This window comes from Garra rufa, chromosome 17 (genome assembly GCF_049309525.1).
Source record: "Garra rufa chromosome 17, GarRuf1.0, whole genome shotgun sequence".
NCBI classification, from domain to species: domain Eukaryota; kingdom Metazoa; phylum Chordata; class Actinopteri; order Cypriniformes; family Cyprinidae; genus Garra; species Garra rufa.
Genome location: NC_133377.1, coordinates 31,307,627 through 31,326,564, shown reverse-complemented (window position 1 = coordinate 31,326,564; position 18,938 = coordinate 31,307,627). Strand labels below are relative to the sequence as shown.

At 35.6% G+C, this 18,938-nt stretch overlaps 1 protein-coding gene across 1 annotated transcript; it reads left to right on the top strand.

The window, feature by feature from the left end:
- The first annotated feature begins 16,173 nt into the window (after window positions 1-16,173).
- LOC141289141 (uncharacterized) lies at window positions 16,174-18,606 on the top strand. Its single transcript, XM_073821247.1, has 5 exons — window positions 16,174-16,377; window positions 17,003-17,458; window positions 17,603-17,657; window positions 18,069-18,189; window positions 18,315-18,606. The coding sequence occupies exons 2-5, from the start codon at window positions 17,153-17,155 to the stop codon at window positions 18,352-18,354; spliced, it is 522 nt and encodes a 173-aa protein (XP_073677348.1). The 5' UTR covers window positions 16,174-16,377; window positions 17,003-17,152; the 3' UTR covers window positions 18,355-18,606.
- Window positions 18,607-18,938: the final 332 nt, after the last annotated feature.

Here is an 18,938-nt window from a genome sequence, read left to right as displayed (position 1 = left end):
ATCGGAAAGAAACTCTGCATGCCTGTTATGGCATGCCTAGTCTCAGCCTCAGACGTCACGCCCACGGAACGTTGGCTAAACGTCTGATGCATATGGTACACTTAACTGGAAACTCTTCAGGAATGTCGAAGTCGTGATCTGATTAGTTGAATTTGATCGGATTTCCGGAACACGCGAGTGTCGCGTTTATTTTCGGTCCGCCGGGAAACAAAGCGCAGACTGATTTACTCGAGTTTTGCTAAAAGGTGCTTATGGAGACGTCGTTGTTGTTATACACATTTGCGACGTTCGCGTACAAATTACTGACTTACTGCTTGTTCTCCCTCTTCTTCGTTAACTTTCAATGCTGGTTATTTCAGTGACTGACTTGTTGCATGCCAGTCTGTTGTTGTGGGGGCATTTCTACGCCCCGAAACGTGACGCTGAACGAAACGAACTGTGATTGGTTGTTTGACATGTCGGTCAAACGGCCTTATGGGCGGGCCTTGGCCAATGAAAGCTGCCATGAATACCAGACCTTCAGTCTGAAGGTCTGGCTACGCGAGACTATGGCATGCCTGACTTATGGCCATAATGGTCTGTGAGAATTTTGAAAGAAATCGACCACTAGGGGGATGATTTTGCATTTTCCAAGGGTGTAAACGTTTGTATATTGCTTTTCACACATACGCACAATATTAATTTCATACTAAAGACCTCCTTGTTCTAAACAATTTTACCTCTAGAACCACTGCTGTCAATCAAACCATTAGTTAAATGCTTGAGAAGATGTGAAAAAAAAAACTACTTTTGCAAACTAGTCCTGTTTATTCGCTCAATCTGGAAAAAACACTGCAGTACAATTCTCTAGACTCTCCAGGTCAATAATTTTTTTTAAATTTTTTATTTACCCTTTGGGAAGCTATAGCAGGGTCATTTAGAAAAGGGGTCTATTCAAATATACCCAAAAGCATATAAAGCCTAAATGAAAACTCAAAACTTCACAAAACCTGGGGAATACATGTGACAGGTGATTCTAAACAAGCATTCAAAGTTTTAGGGAGATCGGACAGAAGAGTCATAAACGTTAAAAGACAACATATTTCTATGCCAAATTACCTGTATTTGCCAAAAATGCTTTTGTTAGTTGGTTGCAGGCTTGCTAAATAATATGTCATGTCTTTTTTCATGTGCTTAAATCCCTTAAAGCACTTTAACCCCGGTAATTGCTTGCAGCTATATGTTAATTTTGTTTTACTACACAATCATTGGTTAAAGGGAAGTGAGTTTGAACTAATGCAGCCTTGCATTCCCTAACTTACACCGAGCCTTGCACAATGCTTTCATGAAAGCACATCCTTTAATCACATAAAAGCAGAATAAATGAATTTGCCTGTTTAAATATGGGGTTAAATAAAGGCAAAATGTGAGGGTTAAATGCCTTGCTCAAGGGCGCCTGAGTCATGCATTGAAGGTGGAAGAGAGCGCTGTTCATTCACCCTCCTCCCCACAACATACATTTTCTGCCGGTATTGGGTCGAAACCACAACCTTTAGGTTACATGTCAGACTCTCTAACCATTAGGCCACAACTGCCCCTATACATGCCCCTGTCAGAACACTCTGCGGGTGGCTGAGGCATAATCTAAGGAAGAAGAGCATTGTGAACTAGAATGTTTGATACATGTACACTGGGGGAACATGGCAGTCATGGCCTAATGGTTAGAGTCAGGCTTGTAACCCAAAGGTTGTGGGTTTGATTCTCAGTACCAGCAGGAAATGTAGATGGGGGAATGACTGAACAGCGCTCTCATCCACCTTCAATACCCACAACCCAATACTCTTAATATCCACACTCAGCTTGATGCCACAATCTCCACAGTCTTTCATGACAAAATGGTGGTGGAAGTGGGTAAATAAGTAAAGAAAATGAATAAATAAAACCTCTAATTGCTCCCCAGGCACCGCAGCAAATGGCTGCCTATTGCTCCAAGTGTGTGTTCACGGTGTGTGTGTGTGTGTGTGTGTGTGTGCATGGAATAAATGCAGAGCACAAATTCCAAGTATAAGTTATAATACTTGGCTACATGTCTTGTCACTTTCATTGTTGTACACTATGTAATTACACAGTTTTTTGCCATTTTTTTTAAGTTTTACTTTCAAGGAATAAAACAAGTCATACTTCCAACTGTATTAGAGGTTTGGTAATGTTGCTTTACATTACAATAATGCTAAATGTTTTGTTGAAACTCATTGATCTTTTTTTTTTAGCAGCTATGTTTTTATGAGCAAGTAATATCACATAATTTGCATGGACTGTAACATTATGTTATGTTACATTATGCAACATTATGACATTATGAGTCATAGTTATATTTACCCCGAGAACATTTACTAAAACAAACAAGACATAAAAACACTAAACAAATCATAACATCTAATCTGTATTGTGGCATGGATATCAGTAACTCTTTGTAACATCAGTGAACTTTGATGAACCTCAGGCTTTTCCTGTACAGATTTGAACATACTGTTGATCAGCACCACAAGATAATATACCCATAAAGTTTTCAGTCCACCTCTTTAAATATGGATGAGGTCTCACAGCCCATCACAATCCAACTTGGCTCACATCTTCATTTTATTTCAGGACAAAAGCTACAGTATTATGGAAATGAAAACTTTTCACCTGGGACCCAAACACCTGTTAATGATGTGATTATTCCTGAATGCCATATGAGAATTATAACATTTTAAAACCTGTGTCAGTTAATATCTGTGCACGTTTTTTGGTAATTTGAGAGCAACTATGGAATGCTCTCAAATGGGATCCAGCATGTCATAAACTCACTTAATTTGTATGTGTATGTCATTTTGCATCTCAAGCAAATGTATCTAGTAAATGAGGAAGTTTAATAGTCATGACAATGAAGCACAAAGATGATATTGTATATATTTATAGATGATAACATGAATGCCTGTTGATATACCATGGTTGCAAGATGTAAAAATAAAGATTTGAGTATCAGTACTAAAAGGTGTACTGACTTTTGTTGCATTGGAGCCTAAATTTAAATTTAAGTAATCATATATTAATATTGCACTGTAATGCAATTACTATATATAATTATATAAAAAAATATATTTATTTAAAATGACTATAAGAACTAACAATTTTTATCTAAAAAGCAGGTTAAAGCTGTTAAACTATAACAAATATACAGTCCACTAGGCAAAAATCCGTAACTTAACAACAAAATAATGAAATAAACAGCTTACTGGGCATTTATTTCATAGCAATTGCTCACTTGTTCACAATTCCATTATTGGGAAATAACAAACTGGTAAGCAGCTGCTAAGTCTGCACTGAAGGGAGTATCACTTCAGTTTCACCGTACACTTCAAAGAATTTCTCAGAATTCCATGCTAAAATTAGTAATTGCCTTGCTTTTTTTTTTTTTGCTGCCAGCAGTGGGATACGTCAAGATATTTTATGGCTTTCTCGACGCAGTTTCTCTAACATGACACATCACATTATTACCAGCAGAACTGGCTGGTTTGCAAGAAGCCATGGGAGTATTTCTCTCATGCAGCTCACCAAGCCATTTTAAATAGATAAAATGTGAATAAGCTCAATGTTTTGGAATAGGGTTGAAGATAAGCACAATCTGTGTTCCGTGAAGCATGATCTATTTATGTGTTTGTTGTCCACAAGTTGCTATTAACAATATAGTCAGAAGCTAAGTCAGTCTCTAAACCTCCCTAAACACATCACCTGTTGCTTACACCTAAAATGCAGGAAACAAGATGAATCCTGGCAAAATGCCACATAAGGACTTATAAATCAGCCTGCGTAAAACTCAAAAATTAAATTCAAATTAATAATATACAATATTATAATAGGGTAGACTGAGGCACAACTTTTGACTATTTGTGTAAATCTATATGGGGTTTTGAGAATATTTTTTTCCACATTAATTTTACATACACTTGATTCTTAAAACTGTTACCTGAATGATCCACAGCTGTGTTTATTTTTGTTTAGTGATAGTTGTTTATGAGTCCCTTGTTTGTCCTGAACAGTTCAGCTGCCCGCTGTTTATCAGAGAAATCCTTCTGGTCCCACAAATTTCTTTGTTTTTTCAGCATTTCTGTGTATCTGAACCCTTTCCAACAACGACTGTATGAATTTAAGATCCATCTTTTCACACTGAGGACAACTGAGGGACTACAGAAGGTTCAAATGCTTGCTGATCCTGGGGTGAAAAGTTTTGAATTGGAAGATCAGAGTAAATTAAATTTTTTTGTCTTTTGAGAAACATGTAAGTATCTTCTGTAGCTTCTGAAGGACAGTACTAAATGGAAAAAAAAATATTTATTATTTAGGCAAAATAAGAAAAATGTACACCACATCATTCTGTTTACACCCCTGGCTCTTAATGCATCGTTTGTCCTTCTGAAGCATCAGTGAGTGTTTAAAACTACTGTAATAGTTGCATATGAGTCCCTCAGTTGTCCTCAGTGTGAAAAGATGGATCTCAAAATCATACAGTCATTATTTGAAAGGGTTCAAATACACAAAATGCTGAAAAACCAAAGAATTTGTGGGACCTGAAGGATTTTTCTGAAGAACGGCAGGCAGTTTAACTGTTCAGGACAAACAAGGGACTCATGAACAACTGTCATGAGTCCCAAAAAAAAAAAAAAAACAGCTGTGGATCATTCAGGTAACACACAGTATTAAAAATCAAGAATATGTAAACTTTTGAACAGAGTGATTTTTATAAATTCAACTATTATTTTCTTTTGTGTACTTTATGTAAACTTTTATATGAAATATCTTATTCAGGCCAGTACTAAATAAAAAAAAAAAAAAACATGCATTTTGTACAGTAGTCAACATTTGAAGTGGATCAAAACTACTCATCAAAATTGTCCTAAAACCAAAACAATACCCATTTTTGACTTAGGACAACTTTAATTAAGTTTTTTGAGCCACTTCAAATGTTGACGATCATTGTTATGATCCCTCTTATTTTGGCAAAATAGCTCAAATAAAATAGATTGTGCAAGGTGTATGTAAACTTTTGGCCTATAGTTATAGTTATATATTTATACAACTAAAAACACATTAGTTTACCTAGTTCACCTTTCAAATCTTTTTTTATTTGGCCATTACTTTGGTATATCATATAGGTATATATGTTGCTATCTATAAATGTCATCTCCCCAGCACTTTTTGCACCTATGTAGCCCCATATTCTAAATAGGTGAATACATTTATTTTGCTCTTATGTGACCAAAGATGTGCTCCCAATATTCATTAGACCTCTTTTCAAGTGTATTACAAAGTTTAATGCAGTTCTGTGACGAAAAGTTGACGTTATGCGACTTCCAGGGCCATCACAAGCAACTGTGCGAGGCTCAGTGTCAGTGTTGCCAAGTACGTGGTTTTCCCGCGAAACTGAACTACTTTCACACTGTTTGAAGTGACCCCAATAACGTGATATTTAGTACCTTGAATGCAAATTTTATTAGTATTTTAAAATGTATATTTTACCCCATGCAATGTGAATTTTACCAAGGGAACCCTACCAAAAAATATGTATTTTACCGCCTGAAATGCAATTTTTACTGGGGAACCCCCTCTGAAACGCAATTGGGGTTTTGAGCAGAATTGGCCGGGTTTTAGTGTGGGAGAATCACCTCGGTTGAAACTGTGTGGTGCCTAAACATGCTACTGCTGTTTACAGGCGACTGGTGTGAATTACAGCACGACAGAGGTGTGACCAAGTCATTGTTTTGCAAGTCATGAAGTCCTAAATCAAGTCCTAAGTCAAGACGGGCAAGTCCAAGTCGAGTTGCAAGTCCTCAACTTTAAGCTTCAAGTCCTAAACAATTAGTGCTGTTTGCCCAAATTAGTCTCTCTGTATTAATTACTACAGTAAATTTAAAGTCAATAAAAGTCTCTAGTAGGTATACTTATAAAAAAAAATAGGCTATAATAATTAGTGGTGTTTCATTTATTTTTTCAACAATTAATCATTGTTTGTGAACAAATATAGGCCTAATTGAATGAATTAATTTATTTTAGGTCTACTGTTTCACTTGTTAAGGATTCAGTGATTTTAATGAATCAGATGAGTCAAATATTTAATAACTTGCTAATACGCAATACAGACATTAATAATAATAATTTATTGTGAATTCATCCATTTCTTGAAAGACATGAAAGTGAGTGGCTGGTAAACAGGAATAACAGAGTGAACTTTATATGTAGGCTACATATTTCACGTGTTTGATGTTAAAAAAAATCAAATTATGTTTGAAAGGTTTAGGCAATTATTAGCTACTGCTGTTTCAATATACATTGGCATTTCTTATTATTATTACAAGTGGTTTATATGATTATGTGTAATTTAAATGTCTAAAACATTTAGCCCCGGTTTCACAGACCAGGCTTAAACCTAGTCGCAGACTAAAATGTAAGTCTGAGCAGTTTCAGCTAAAACAAACTTGCACTGACTGATCTTGAAATATGTCAGTGCATTTGTTTTGTCTCAAGATGCACACCAGTAATGTTTTTTTTCTAAAGTATGTTTATAATAATTGCTTTAATGTCTTAATTGAACTTCGACCCAATCCTGGTTTAGTCTAAGCCCTGTCTATGAAACCAGCCCATAATATCCTAAATATTATGTGGATAAAAACAATACAAGCCCTCACTTAAAGTGCCAAAAGCTGTGCTAATCATACCAGTGATTATACGCTTTAGTAACCAGCTTATATTGATCAGAACTCTGTTTTTTTTTTAGAAGGTAGGCCATAAAGACTTGCCGAGTCACAGGGTTCAAGTCAAAGTCAAGTCTCGAATCATTGCTGTCAAAGTCTAAGTCGAGTCGCAAGTCTTCTTTGATTATGTCAAGTCAAGTCAAGTCACAAGTCATCAGATTTGACTCAAATCCACAACTCTGCAGCACAATGCTTTAGTTTTAGGTGAAAAAGATAGATTTTAGGCTACAGCTAGACATTAGGACTGTTTAGCACAACTGTTTTAAGACAGAAATGTTAAACAACCAACAGTAACCCCCAAATACAAACTACTTTATTGCTCATCAAATGCAGCCATATTAAATAAATACATGAAAATTTTCATGATTTATGTAATTGTCATTAACTATTTTACAGCCACTAGTTAGTATGGCTAGTTGGAAATCACAGGTGTCAGATTATAGGTTTAAGTGTAGTCTTTCTAACATGTTCTGAATTAAAATATTGAAGGAAGAATAAAGAAGGACACATTGTTTTTTTTTTCATACATTTACTTAAGTCTTTGTACACATGCACTAACATGTTATAATTGACAGATTTTACACTGCTAAAAACTCAGCATTCAGAAATTATCACATTAACAGGTGTTTGGATCCCAGGTGAAAATCCTGTCAGGTGGTATTATGGGGGCAGCGTAGCCAGACAGGGGTTGGTAGGAAGGGTTAGGAGCCTGTTTGTCAAAGCAGTTCCACCGATCTTCTCCCTTCTTCTCACAGCACTCATGGACCAAAGTCTTGGTGGTGTATTCCTCAGTACAGAAATGGGGAAGGGCAGTTTCCCACTGCAAACACAAGGAAAACATAGATCAGGTCACAAGGTTTGGTGTTTAATGAGTGGTTAATGCTAGTACAGACTCTCTTCATACACTGTGTCTGTTCTTCGTTTGTACTCACCGCCTGTTTGATGCAGCAGAGAATCTGCTGGTCTCCTTGTACTACACCTCTCTGGCAGCATTGACTGAACCACGCTTCTACTCTGTTTATTGCAGTTCCTGCACGACGAATGTAGCCATAACCTGAAGATGGGAGGCAGCTGGCAGGATATCTGGGGCGGCCATTGCCATGAACACAGACTGCATTGAGGTTTTCCAGTGATGGTTTGGCAGGAGGGAAATATGGCTCTAGTTGCACCGGAGGGTCAATATCCCTTCCTTCTGCTGTGGAGAGAGCACAGTAAATGAGTGTAACAAATCAATAAATATAGCAATAAATTATTTAATTAATTAAATTAATACAACTATGGTATATTATATTTGTGCCTTACCTCCTAGAGTTAACTGAAGAATTAGAATGATGCTGAATGTAGTTTTCATTTCCATAATACTGTAGCTTTTGTCCTGAAGTGAAATGAAGATTTGAGCCAAGTTGGATTGTGATGGGCTGTGAGACCTCATCCATATTTAAAGAGGTGGACTGAAAACTTAACAGTCATATTATCTTGTGATGCTTATTAACATTATGTACAAATCTGAACAGGAAAAAGATGAACTTCATCAAAGTTTACTGATGTTACATGGAGTTACTGATATCCACACCACAACACAGATTTGATGTTTTGCAGTTTTGGCAACGGAAGGTTCTAGTGTTTTTATATTTAGTTTGTTTTACGAAAGGACAAAATATAAATGATAAAGAGTCATAATGTTGCATAACTTACTATAATGTAATGTAACAATCTAAGTGAATTATGTAATATTACTTGTGCTTATAAACATAGTTGCTAAAAACAAAGATCAGGGGTTCAGAACTCTACTGGCATTCAGTATAAAATAAAAATAAGACTTCAGTTTGAATGGATTTTTTTTTTAAATATATTGGACATTCTACAAAATTAGTGCAAACTGCTGTCCCACAGCCAAAAAAAAAAAAAAAAACACATTAAAAAGCATTTTTCAAATCTTAGATGTTTACTAAGATCCTTCTATTATCTATTGAAACCCACAATAATATTTAAAATATCAGTAAGCTTAATATATATAAAATCATGATTTACTGGGCACTTTCAATTGGGAGGTGGCTGCCACGAACCCTAACCCCTAAATTTAAACTTATGAAAATGATATTGAAATAATTTTACATTTGATCCATTGTTATTGTAAAAAGCATCTTTTTTGATTCTTTTAAAAAGTGAACGTAAAAAATAAATATTTATTTCATATTTTCTTTGTAAATTATGAAACTTCATGTAAAAAAACGTGTCTCGCTTTTTTAATGCCACTACTGAAACAGTATATGTTTTAGTCCATTGGCTGAGACAGATTTTAACTACCTCTACATTCATGATCAGGAAATATTCCTGTGAATATTCACAAGGTGTGAGTAGATAGGTCCCATCATTTTGAGGTAAATGTGTTCAAAAGTCTGAAAAATCTGTGTAACTTTAAGGAACGTCACTACTAAACTGTCATGATCTGGGCTGTGGGGTTTCCCTCAGCCACCTGAGGTCGCTGTTCCCCTTGCACTGCACTTCCCTGATTGTTCACTCCTGTCTTGTCATTAGCACTGATTACACTCACACCTGCTCACTATTATTCTGGTCTATAAGAAGAACTCTCATGTCTCACTGTTCATTCTGGCTGCATTGTCCTTGTGTGTGTTTCTCTGTGTTCCTGATCCTCCTAGACCGTGTTTTCTGTTTTGTTTATTTGATCTTGTATTCTAGTCGTGTTGTGCCGTGTTGGCCTTTTGTTTGCTCGTTTGTTTGTTTATTTGTTTATTGTTATTAAATTCACTCTTCCCTGCATTTTGGACCCTGACCTCATCCTTCCCTCTCATGTGACATAAACACCTTTTTCCTGCAATTAAGCACACTTTTTTTGGGAGTTATTACATAATATTTAGTTTGTATATGTGTACGACTGTTTTTTGGGGTGTTGAACTATAAAATTGTACTACTGAAACAGTCACGACCAAAACGTGCTGATTTCGGTAGTGACAAAAGGGAACACATAATTCTTTATTATAATTCATAATTCTTTTTTATCAAATTTTTGCAATGATGTGGCAGTCACTACTAAAACATCGGATGTTTGGTCAAAAATAAAGTATACTGAATTACCAATTTAGATGTTACTTTTTTATGTTTTTGTTGGTGGTTATTTGGCGTAGGCTACATCTTACAGACGTACACATAATGTAATCAGATATCACTTTCTCAGCAAAATTATTATTGAGGTTTTTCAACAAGTTGTGATAATTACACCACACAACAAACTGTATGTTCAAGTGTGTGAACAAAGTGTTGAGTTACTTTGAAGATGTGGTTGTCTAGTGCAGTGGTTCTCAATCCTGGTCCTGGGGGACCCCTGCTCTGCACATTTTGCATGTCTCCTTTATTTAACACACCTGACTGAGATCATTAGCTGATTAGTTCAGTTCATGGATCTCTCTCCTCATGAGCTGATGATCTCAATCAGGTGTTAAATAAGGGAAACATGCAAAATGTGCAGAGCAGGGGTCCCCCAGGACCAGGATTGAGAACCACTGGTCTAGTGAGTGCTGGATCATAAACATTGTTAGGATACACGCATCACAGAAATGAATCATATCAGCTGTAGGAAACTCTTTTTTTTATAGGAAACCCAAATAGAAGCGTGAACAAACAAAATCCATTAACAGATAGAGTTATCATCAGTGATACATGTATATTCCACAACACAAATAAAATGCTGGATACTGGAAAAATACTCTGAATAAAAAAAGTCTGGTTACGTAATTCATGGTCTGCTTGTGCGTCAAAGAAATACATATCTTCCTACTAGCCTAGACTGAAAAAAAACTGTCAATATAGATAAGCTCTGTTGGCTAAATAATTGAAATTACATGACATTAGTTAAGTGACAATTGGAACCTAAATAAACAATAATAGATTATACATGACTAGTTTATATGTTTTGGTTCAACAGAAATTTTGTTTTTAGTTTGTAACTTTTTTGAAGGGTGTACTTATTTTTGCAATAAAATATTTTATTACTTTTATAAGAAAAATGTATTATCATATCAGGACAATTAATATTAACAAGCTTGAACATTATATTTTTTAATGCTGTTCTTCAGAAAAGTCTTTCAGGTTCCACAGGTTCTTTGGTTTTTCAGCATTTTTGTGTATTTAAACCCTTTCCAACAATGACTGTAGGATTTTGTGATCCATTTTTTCACACTTAGGACAACTGAGGGACTCATATGCAACTATTACAGAAGTTTCAAAGGCTCACTGTTGCTTCAGAAGGGAAAATTATGTATAAGAGCTGGGGTGTGAAAACTTTTGAATGGAATGAGAATGTGCACATTTTTCTCATTTTGCCTAAATATCGTTTTTTTTTTTTTTTTCATTTAGTACTGCCCTTCAGAAGCTACAGAAGATACTTAAATGTTACCCAAAAGACAAAATACGTTAAATTTACCCTGAAGCGTTTGAACCTTCTGTAATAGTTGCATATGAGTTCCTCAGTTGTCCTCAGTGTGAAAAGATCGATCTCAAAATCTTACAGCTATTGTCAGAAAGAGTTCAATTACACAAAAATGCAGAATAACCAAAGAATTTGTGATACCTTAAGGATTTCTCTGAAGAACAACGGGCAGTTTAACTGTTCAGGTTAAACAAGGGACCCATGAACAACTATCACTAAACAAAAAGACACAGCTGTGGATCAATCAGGTGACAACACAGTATTAAGAATCAAGCGTATGTAAACTTTTAAACAGTCATTTTTAAAAATGTAACTATTATTTTCTCTTGTGGACTATATGTAAACGTCTTTTATGTGAAATATCTTATTCAGGTCAGTACTAAATAAAAAATAACATGCATTTTGTATGATTCCTCTTATTTTGGTCAAATAATGAACATTTTGCAGATTGCAATTGCAGATGCAAGGTATGCAAACTTATAGTGTGCACCAGGAATTGCAGGATCTAGGATTTTTGTTGGATTTTATTGATTCTTTTACCTCCCATTTTATTGCAGAAAATCTCAATATGGTTTCTTCGGGAAACTACAGTGCAGCAAAAAGAGGATGTGTTGAGCAAACTGATAATGATTTTGCAATAACAATGGGCATGATAGTGGTCTTCAAGCTGGGTGGTGGGAATCATGTGCCCTCTAGTGGTTCAATATTGTGCTGGTAACTTTTAGGTTAGTTTGCAAACAGACAATAAGAGCTCTGACTTTGGTATTTATAATCTGTGGATCATTATAATCATCATTTAATTTCTGTGTTGCACAGCTTGGTTTAATACAGATGTGCTATAAATACATAAAACATGACTTCACCTCAGAAATAAAGACTTGAAGGCATTACATAAAAATTGTAACCTTAACTCATAAAACTCACTTACCGTGTATGCCATCTATCAATAGCAGTGAGTGTAAAATCTGATGTACTTCCTCAGTGAGCATGATATTTCTGGACAGTCGAACAGGTGTAAAGAAACTGTCATCATTCATCTAAAATTAGAAACAAATATAAATCACTTATTAAGCATTGTTCCTACATTAATAGACGGTAGTACACAGTTTATAAATGTAGCTATAAATCCTTTGTTCTTGATTCATTGTAATTGTATTTTCATAATTTATTAAGGATCAATTTATCATTTCGGAATTAAATATTATATTATTAACAAACCAGTTATTTAGAAGTTGTCTATGGTTCATACTTTAATTTAGAAAGTGATTGAAAACTAAATGAGTGATAAACTATTTAAATGTTTTATCATTTATTTAAAAATAAAGCTAAAATGGAAAAGCCATGTGTGACAAAGTTAGGACACCCTTACTGTTAACGTAGAAATTAAGAGTGTAAGTGTGGTTGTTAACACAATGCCAAGGAGGTAAGACATCTTAAAGACATCTTAGAGAATTTGTAAAAGCTTTTACGAGGCATAAATAGCCTTCAATTTAGATGAGCTCACAAAAACAGTTAACTGACAACTTCTAAATGGTTTATAGCTCCCTGAATTAATAATGAATTACAGTAGGAATATGTGTTAATATGCCTAAATGATCTAAACCTCAGTCTGAGCGAACATTGCCAATATTATTAAAAAACAATGCTTTTTTTAAACTTAAAAACTAAGGTGCATGAGTTTAGGCCTACCATCAATCAGTTCCAAAAAGGAATAGAGGGCTTGCACTTAAGTCACGATTTGGTCAGTTACCCGGATGCACGGCCATACTGGTGACACCCAAATGTAAACAACAGCATGGATTGCACATTTTATGTACTACTGAATGTGTTGTTCTTCTAATTTATGCTGTCTAACCTCGGCTATAAACGTGGAAGCTGCTATATCATAGAGAAGGACTTAGTAAGCAGGAAATGGTGCAATATTTTGACAAACTAAAGTTAATAGGTGGTAAAAATATGCACGAGTAGCATTAATTAAGAGATTAGCCTAATATTTCACCTACCTGACCAGAAATGATAATTTCTCCTACAGTCAAGCCCAAAATCATTCATACCCCTGGCAAATTCTGACTTAAAGTTACTTTTATTCAACCAGCAAGTTTTTTTTTTTTTTTTTTTGACCGGAAATGACACAGGCTTCTCCCAAAAGATAATAAGACAGAGGCATCATTGTGGAAAAAAATATTTACATTTGAACAAAAAGTGGCATGTCCGAAATCATTCATACCCTTTGCAAACTGTCACAGTCTATGGGAAAATCCATCTATACCATTCCAAATAGTCCAAGCTGTTCTAAAGCATCCTTATTACCCTGATTCATTGGGAACAGCTGTTTTAATCAACTCAACAGGTGAAAAACAAAAGCTCTCTGCTGTTGGTTTGTGGACAGTCATGGCTAAGACAAAGGAGCTCACTGAGGACCTGCAGCTGCGCATTCTGGTCTTCTGTTTTATGGTCAGATGAAACAAAAATTGAATTGTTTGGTCACAATGATGTAGCCTTCATTTGGAGTAAAAAAGGAGAAGCCTTCAACCCTAAGAACACCATCTCCACTGTCAAACATGGTGGTGGGAACCTAATGTTTTGGGGGGTTTTCAGCCGGCGGACCAGGGAACCTAATCACAGTAAACGGCACCATGAAAAAGGAGCAATACATCAAAATTCTCAACAACAACATCAGGCAGTCTGCAGAGAAACTTGGCCTTGGGCACCAGTGGACATTTCAGCACAACAACGACCCAAAACACACAGCAAAAGTGGTGAAGAAATGGTTAGCAGACAAAAACATTAACGTTTTGACTTAAATCCAATTGAGAATCTGTGGAGGGAGCTAAAGATCAGGGTGATGGCAAGGAGAGCCTCCAACCTGAAAGAGTTGCAAAAAGCTTGTCACCAATTATAGAAAGCGTTTGATTGCTGTAATAGCCAATTAAAGGCTTTTCTATTGATTATTGAGAAGAGTATGAATAATTTTGGACATGCCACTTTTTGTTCAAATGTTAATAAAAGATGAGTAATAATTTTTTCCACAATGATGCCTCTTGTACATCGTGTTATTATCTTCTGGGAGACGTCTGTGTCATTTCTAATAAAAAAAAAATAACTTGCTGGTTGAATAAAAATAATTTGCCAGGGGTATAAATAATTTCGGGCTTGACTGTACCTGACCAGAAATGTTTTTTTGCACTCTTCTACTTGATTTGTTACAACTTAGTCTATAGTCTATAGTACTCCAAATGCTTTTTCCTAGTCCGACTGATTAGTACAGCCCATAACATGGCAATAATTAACCATTTTCAGCAACAATAATGAGCAAAATATGCCAGTTTCTTTTGGCTCAAACAAGTAGTTATCACATCATTGCACCGGACAATGCTGACATTATAGAGAAAGCAAGTTTTACAACGTCACAGGAAAGTTGATTCTCATACTGATCACACTTATCAGGAATGTAGCATAAAATCCAGACTTTAATACACACCCTTCAGTTAAGGTGTTTTAATTGCAGGTTCTGAAAGCATAACAAGGTGTGGTGCACATCATCTCAGTGCATAACTGGCAGTGAGAGTTAGAAGAACGAGTTATAGCCACAAGCCATGGGGATAAAGAATGTGATCCGTTTCATATTACAAAACAACAAAATGTCTGTTTTTGGATCCAATTGCAAAGCATTCACGAATGACGCAGCACTGTGGGATGGCAAGATACAATGGCCCTCAGCAGTGCAAACAAATAGAGGTAGGAATGTAGGGTTATCACATTGTGGATACAAATTTAGACTTGCTCACTGAATGAACCGAGTTAAATCTAAAGCGTAAGCATATCATTTGTGTGCCACCAGCGCCACAGAAAGGAATTGCGAAAACAAACATCTTTCAAACTACCTATGAATACGCACGTCAGGCATTTGTAGATTAAACAGATAGGCCAAGTAACAACTCACACCCTTACAGTCTATGCTCACTCCACTGGGTGAGATGTTGTGTATTGAAATCATTGGAATAGTCTATTTATCCTGGTGAAAAAAAAACAGCTAAAACCAGCCTAGGCTGGTTGGCTGGTTTTAGCTGGTCAACCAGCCTGGTATTAGCTGGTTATAGCTGGTCAGCAGGCTGGTTTTAGAGGGGTTTTGGCCACTTTTCCAGCCTGGCCAAGCTACTTCCACCTTAAACCAGCTAAGACCAGCCAACCAGCCTAGGCTGGTTTTAGCTGTGTGTTTTTTTTTCAGCAGGGTATGGAAAAAGTTTCTAGAATGTAAAAACTTAGAACTTATTCAAAATTTTAAGAAAAACATAATAATAAACAAACTGGGGAATTTATTATCTCTGATTATTTGCTTTACTTGTGCCCTCAAAGCACTAATGTCAGGTTTTAAACCTTCACAGACAGGTGGATTGACCTGAAGGTCTACACTGTGAATGGAGTGAGCTGTGGTCTGTGACTTGTAGATGGCAGGCCTGAGGTAAACAGGTGTTTCTTGAAAGCTTCTCTGCTTCTGTTGGAGGTATCAAAGTGCGGAATAGTACAGCAGGTGGCATAAAATGTAATATAGCAGCCTGTGTGCCAACTGGATGTGTTGCTCATTCCCACTTGTGTAAACACAGCCACTTTTTTATACTATGCAAATATCCTTCTTATCCTAGTTTCAGGAAGGATATGTTTTGACAGCCAGCTATACATCAATTCAAAAGACTTCAGAACTAAATAACTTCCTTTAGACACTGCAAAATAATTAACAAAAAGGTAATCATCCACAGCAACAAAAAAAATAATAAAAAATAATAAAAAATAAATAAATAAAAAATAGCAGACTGCTATGTTAAGGTCAAATATCTTTCTTGATGACGGTGATAATCCAACATGATTTTTTAGCCATTAGCCTAGCATTAAAGAATGAAGATTAAACTTCTTGCTCAACTGGTCAGACTGGTCGTCTGTGAATGACTGAGAAGGTAAAGTAACTTTCACAGTAGTAGGCTATAAGAGGAAACAGACGTACAGAAAGAAACTCTTTCAAGAATTAAGTCTTTTTTTACGCTTCTTCTGTGATAGTGTGTTCAGTGAGGGACAGTTTCAATATTTCTCCACTCTGAACGAGCCCTTTATTTGTGGCAGCAAACAAGATACTCTCAGTGTGCGCGTATACTGCTCCTGGCAGAGGTGAGTTTTATTATCTGAATGACATATTCATGCTCTTGTAGGCTATATGCAGTGCTAAAATTTGTATAAGAGCCTTTGCTATGTTGATTTACTTGTCAACAATGGCGTGCACAGACCTCACCTGGGAAAAGGCGAAATCGATGGGGGTCAGGGAGTCTCCCGCAGGTGAAATCTCGTTTAGATCTAAGGGGCGAAAGAGCAATTTTTATTAGCGATTAAAGTCACTGTTCGTCAAATAATTGTAAGTCGAGTTCATTCTAAGACAAAATAGTATACTACAAGTTAATAATTTACATCGAGACAGCAGGATGTTTTGCATTTTAACGTTCTGGACAAGCGTGTATGGAAAGTGGCTCCAAATTAGCCTAAGGTTAGCTGGTGTCCAGCCTGTTGGTTCTAAGGGTGTTTGGGCCTTTAAAGACCTACTTAGAAAGCTAAAAACAGTTTAACGAGGCTGGGAGACTAGATAAACTGGTCTAAACCAGGCAGTTTTTTTTTTTAACAGGGATGAAAAATAAATATCAAAAGTATGGTAAGAGCATGTGACTCTTGTTTTATGACTGTAAATTCAAATGTGACATTATGACTGCAAATTAATTGTTTCTCTGTTTGTATTTTCTTTTAGAGACCAAACACTTCTACTCATCATATACATGCATGTATTTCAGTTTGCCTGAAAACAGACTAGAGGACTAAAGGACTAGAATAAAAACCTTGACCTTGATTGATAGGAAATTTGACAATATTAACATCTATTTATATTTATAAGCTGATTATGGAGAGGAAGGCATACTGGTCCCTCATCCTGTGTTTATTAATATTTGGGATCATGGGATTGGTGGGACATATACACTTTAAAAAGGAATTGGTGAGCAAACTATCCAATGAAGTAGAGTTCGCAGAGGCAGAGGTGAGAGAAAAAAAACTGGATAAAGATAATTACAATTTAGCAGTTCAACATACACAACAGGAAATTGACACTGTGAATAAGGAGGTCAAGGAACTTGAGGATGAGATCGGGAAATTGAACCAGGCTAAGGAGGAAAAGGACAAAGAAGTTAAAACATGCAAGGATTCAATGGTGAGTAAAAACAAACTGGTTCATCAAAAAATTGCATGTATATGACATGTGACATTGCTCTGCACTAGCATTTTATATAACAAATTATTAAGTTGAGCTCTGTTCTCATTTCTTACCATCGGTCTTCTGTGTTGTTTTTCATAGCCGGGGTTGAGTAATGACATTGCAGCCGTGGAGAAGGAGAAAAATGACATTGAAGGTATATTTGACTATGTTTACCAAAGCCCCCCAACTATGATTAAACTGAAAATTAAGGCATCTAAATATTTTCATGTATAGAGACCCACTTATACTGTGTAAGAATTATTCTACAAAATGTAACAATTCTAAAATATTTTATATTATATTAATAATACATATTGATCACACACACGCACACAAACATACAATTTCACATAGCAGAGGTTTACACATACGCCACAAGACAAAATAATAACTAATGACCCCATTCAAAAGTTTACATACCCTTGAATGTGTCATTACCTGGATGATCCACTGTTTTGTCTTGGCTTCATGAGCATCAGTAAATGTTAAACTGAAGTATACTTTAAGCATAAGTTAAAAAAGACTACTAAAGAAAAGAGATATTTATAGTTCTCTTTCTTTTAAGGTCAGAAGGCAAAATGGATTGAAGAAATGAATGGCCTTAAACAGAAGCTCCAGGGCCCTAGTCCAGTCTGCGCCTTTGCAAATATCACTGAGGAAAACGTCAAGAAAGAGCCTACCATAAAGTGAGTTTTTGAAGAATTTCTTCATTAGATTGCAGAATACTCGTACTCACCAACAAAAATAAATTGTGAGGTCAAAGTGTGAATTTATTTTAATATCTGTATTTTCTTTTTTCTTTTTGTTACAGGGATCTTTGCCCTAAAATTCAAATTGTAGTTAAAGCATAACTGGGAAAGAATACCAGCAGATACAATTCAAGATGGCATTCTAAACTACATAGATTTTGAAGATTAAACAGATGACTTAATTAAAAAAAAAATATTCAAGAAAAGTGTAATTGGTTAGCAACTGTTCGGCAGATTTAAAATGGTGGACTTGTACATTGCTTCCAAGAACTAAACTATCTGCATCTCTGCAGTAGCCCTTATGATGTAACCTTAAAACTTGTTTTATAATAAAGTTATTTGCTGAACCGTAAACTGCTTTGGTTGAAAGTGTCTACTAAATGAGTGTTAATGTATGGAAACTCTCTACAGAAAACTGAAGACTACTTTTTTTTTAGTCAGATTTATTGTGCGTCTTAAAAAACACTCAACTCAACAAAGCAAGAAGGTATACATTTTTATTAAAGGATTAAACATGATAGTTACTTCAATATCAGTTTTAGTGGTTAGTATATTCATTACTTTGGGATATGCATTTTGAAAAGAAATATGTATTTATATAAACAGTTCAGATGCAAAACTTTCTAAAAGCCACCTCGGTCAAAAATGAGATAATGATACTGACTGAATGCTCTCAACACGTATTA

Bases quoted from the DNA above. Each gene is read 5' to 3' on its own strand.
- LOC141289141 (XM_073821247.1), top strand. From the start codon at position 17,153: ATGGAGAGGAAGGCATACTGGTCCCTCATCCTGTGTTTATTAATATTT. The intron at 17,459-17,602 runs GTGAGTAAAAAC...TGTTTTTCATAG, and splicing joins AAACATGCAAGGATTCAATG to CCGGGGTTGAGTAATGACAT. The intron at 18,190-18,314 runs GTGAGTTTTTGA...TTTTTGTTACAG, and splicing joins AAGAAAGAGCCTACCATAAA to GGATCTTTGCCCTAAAATTC.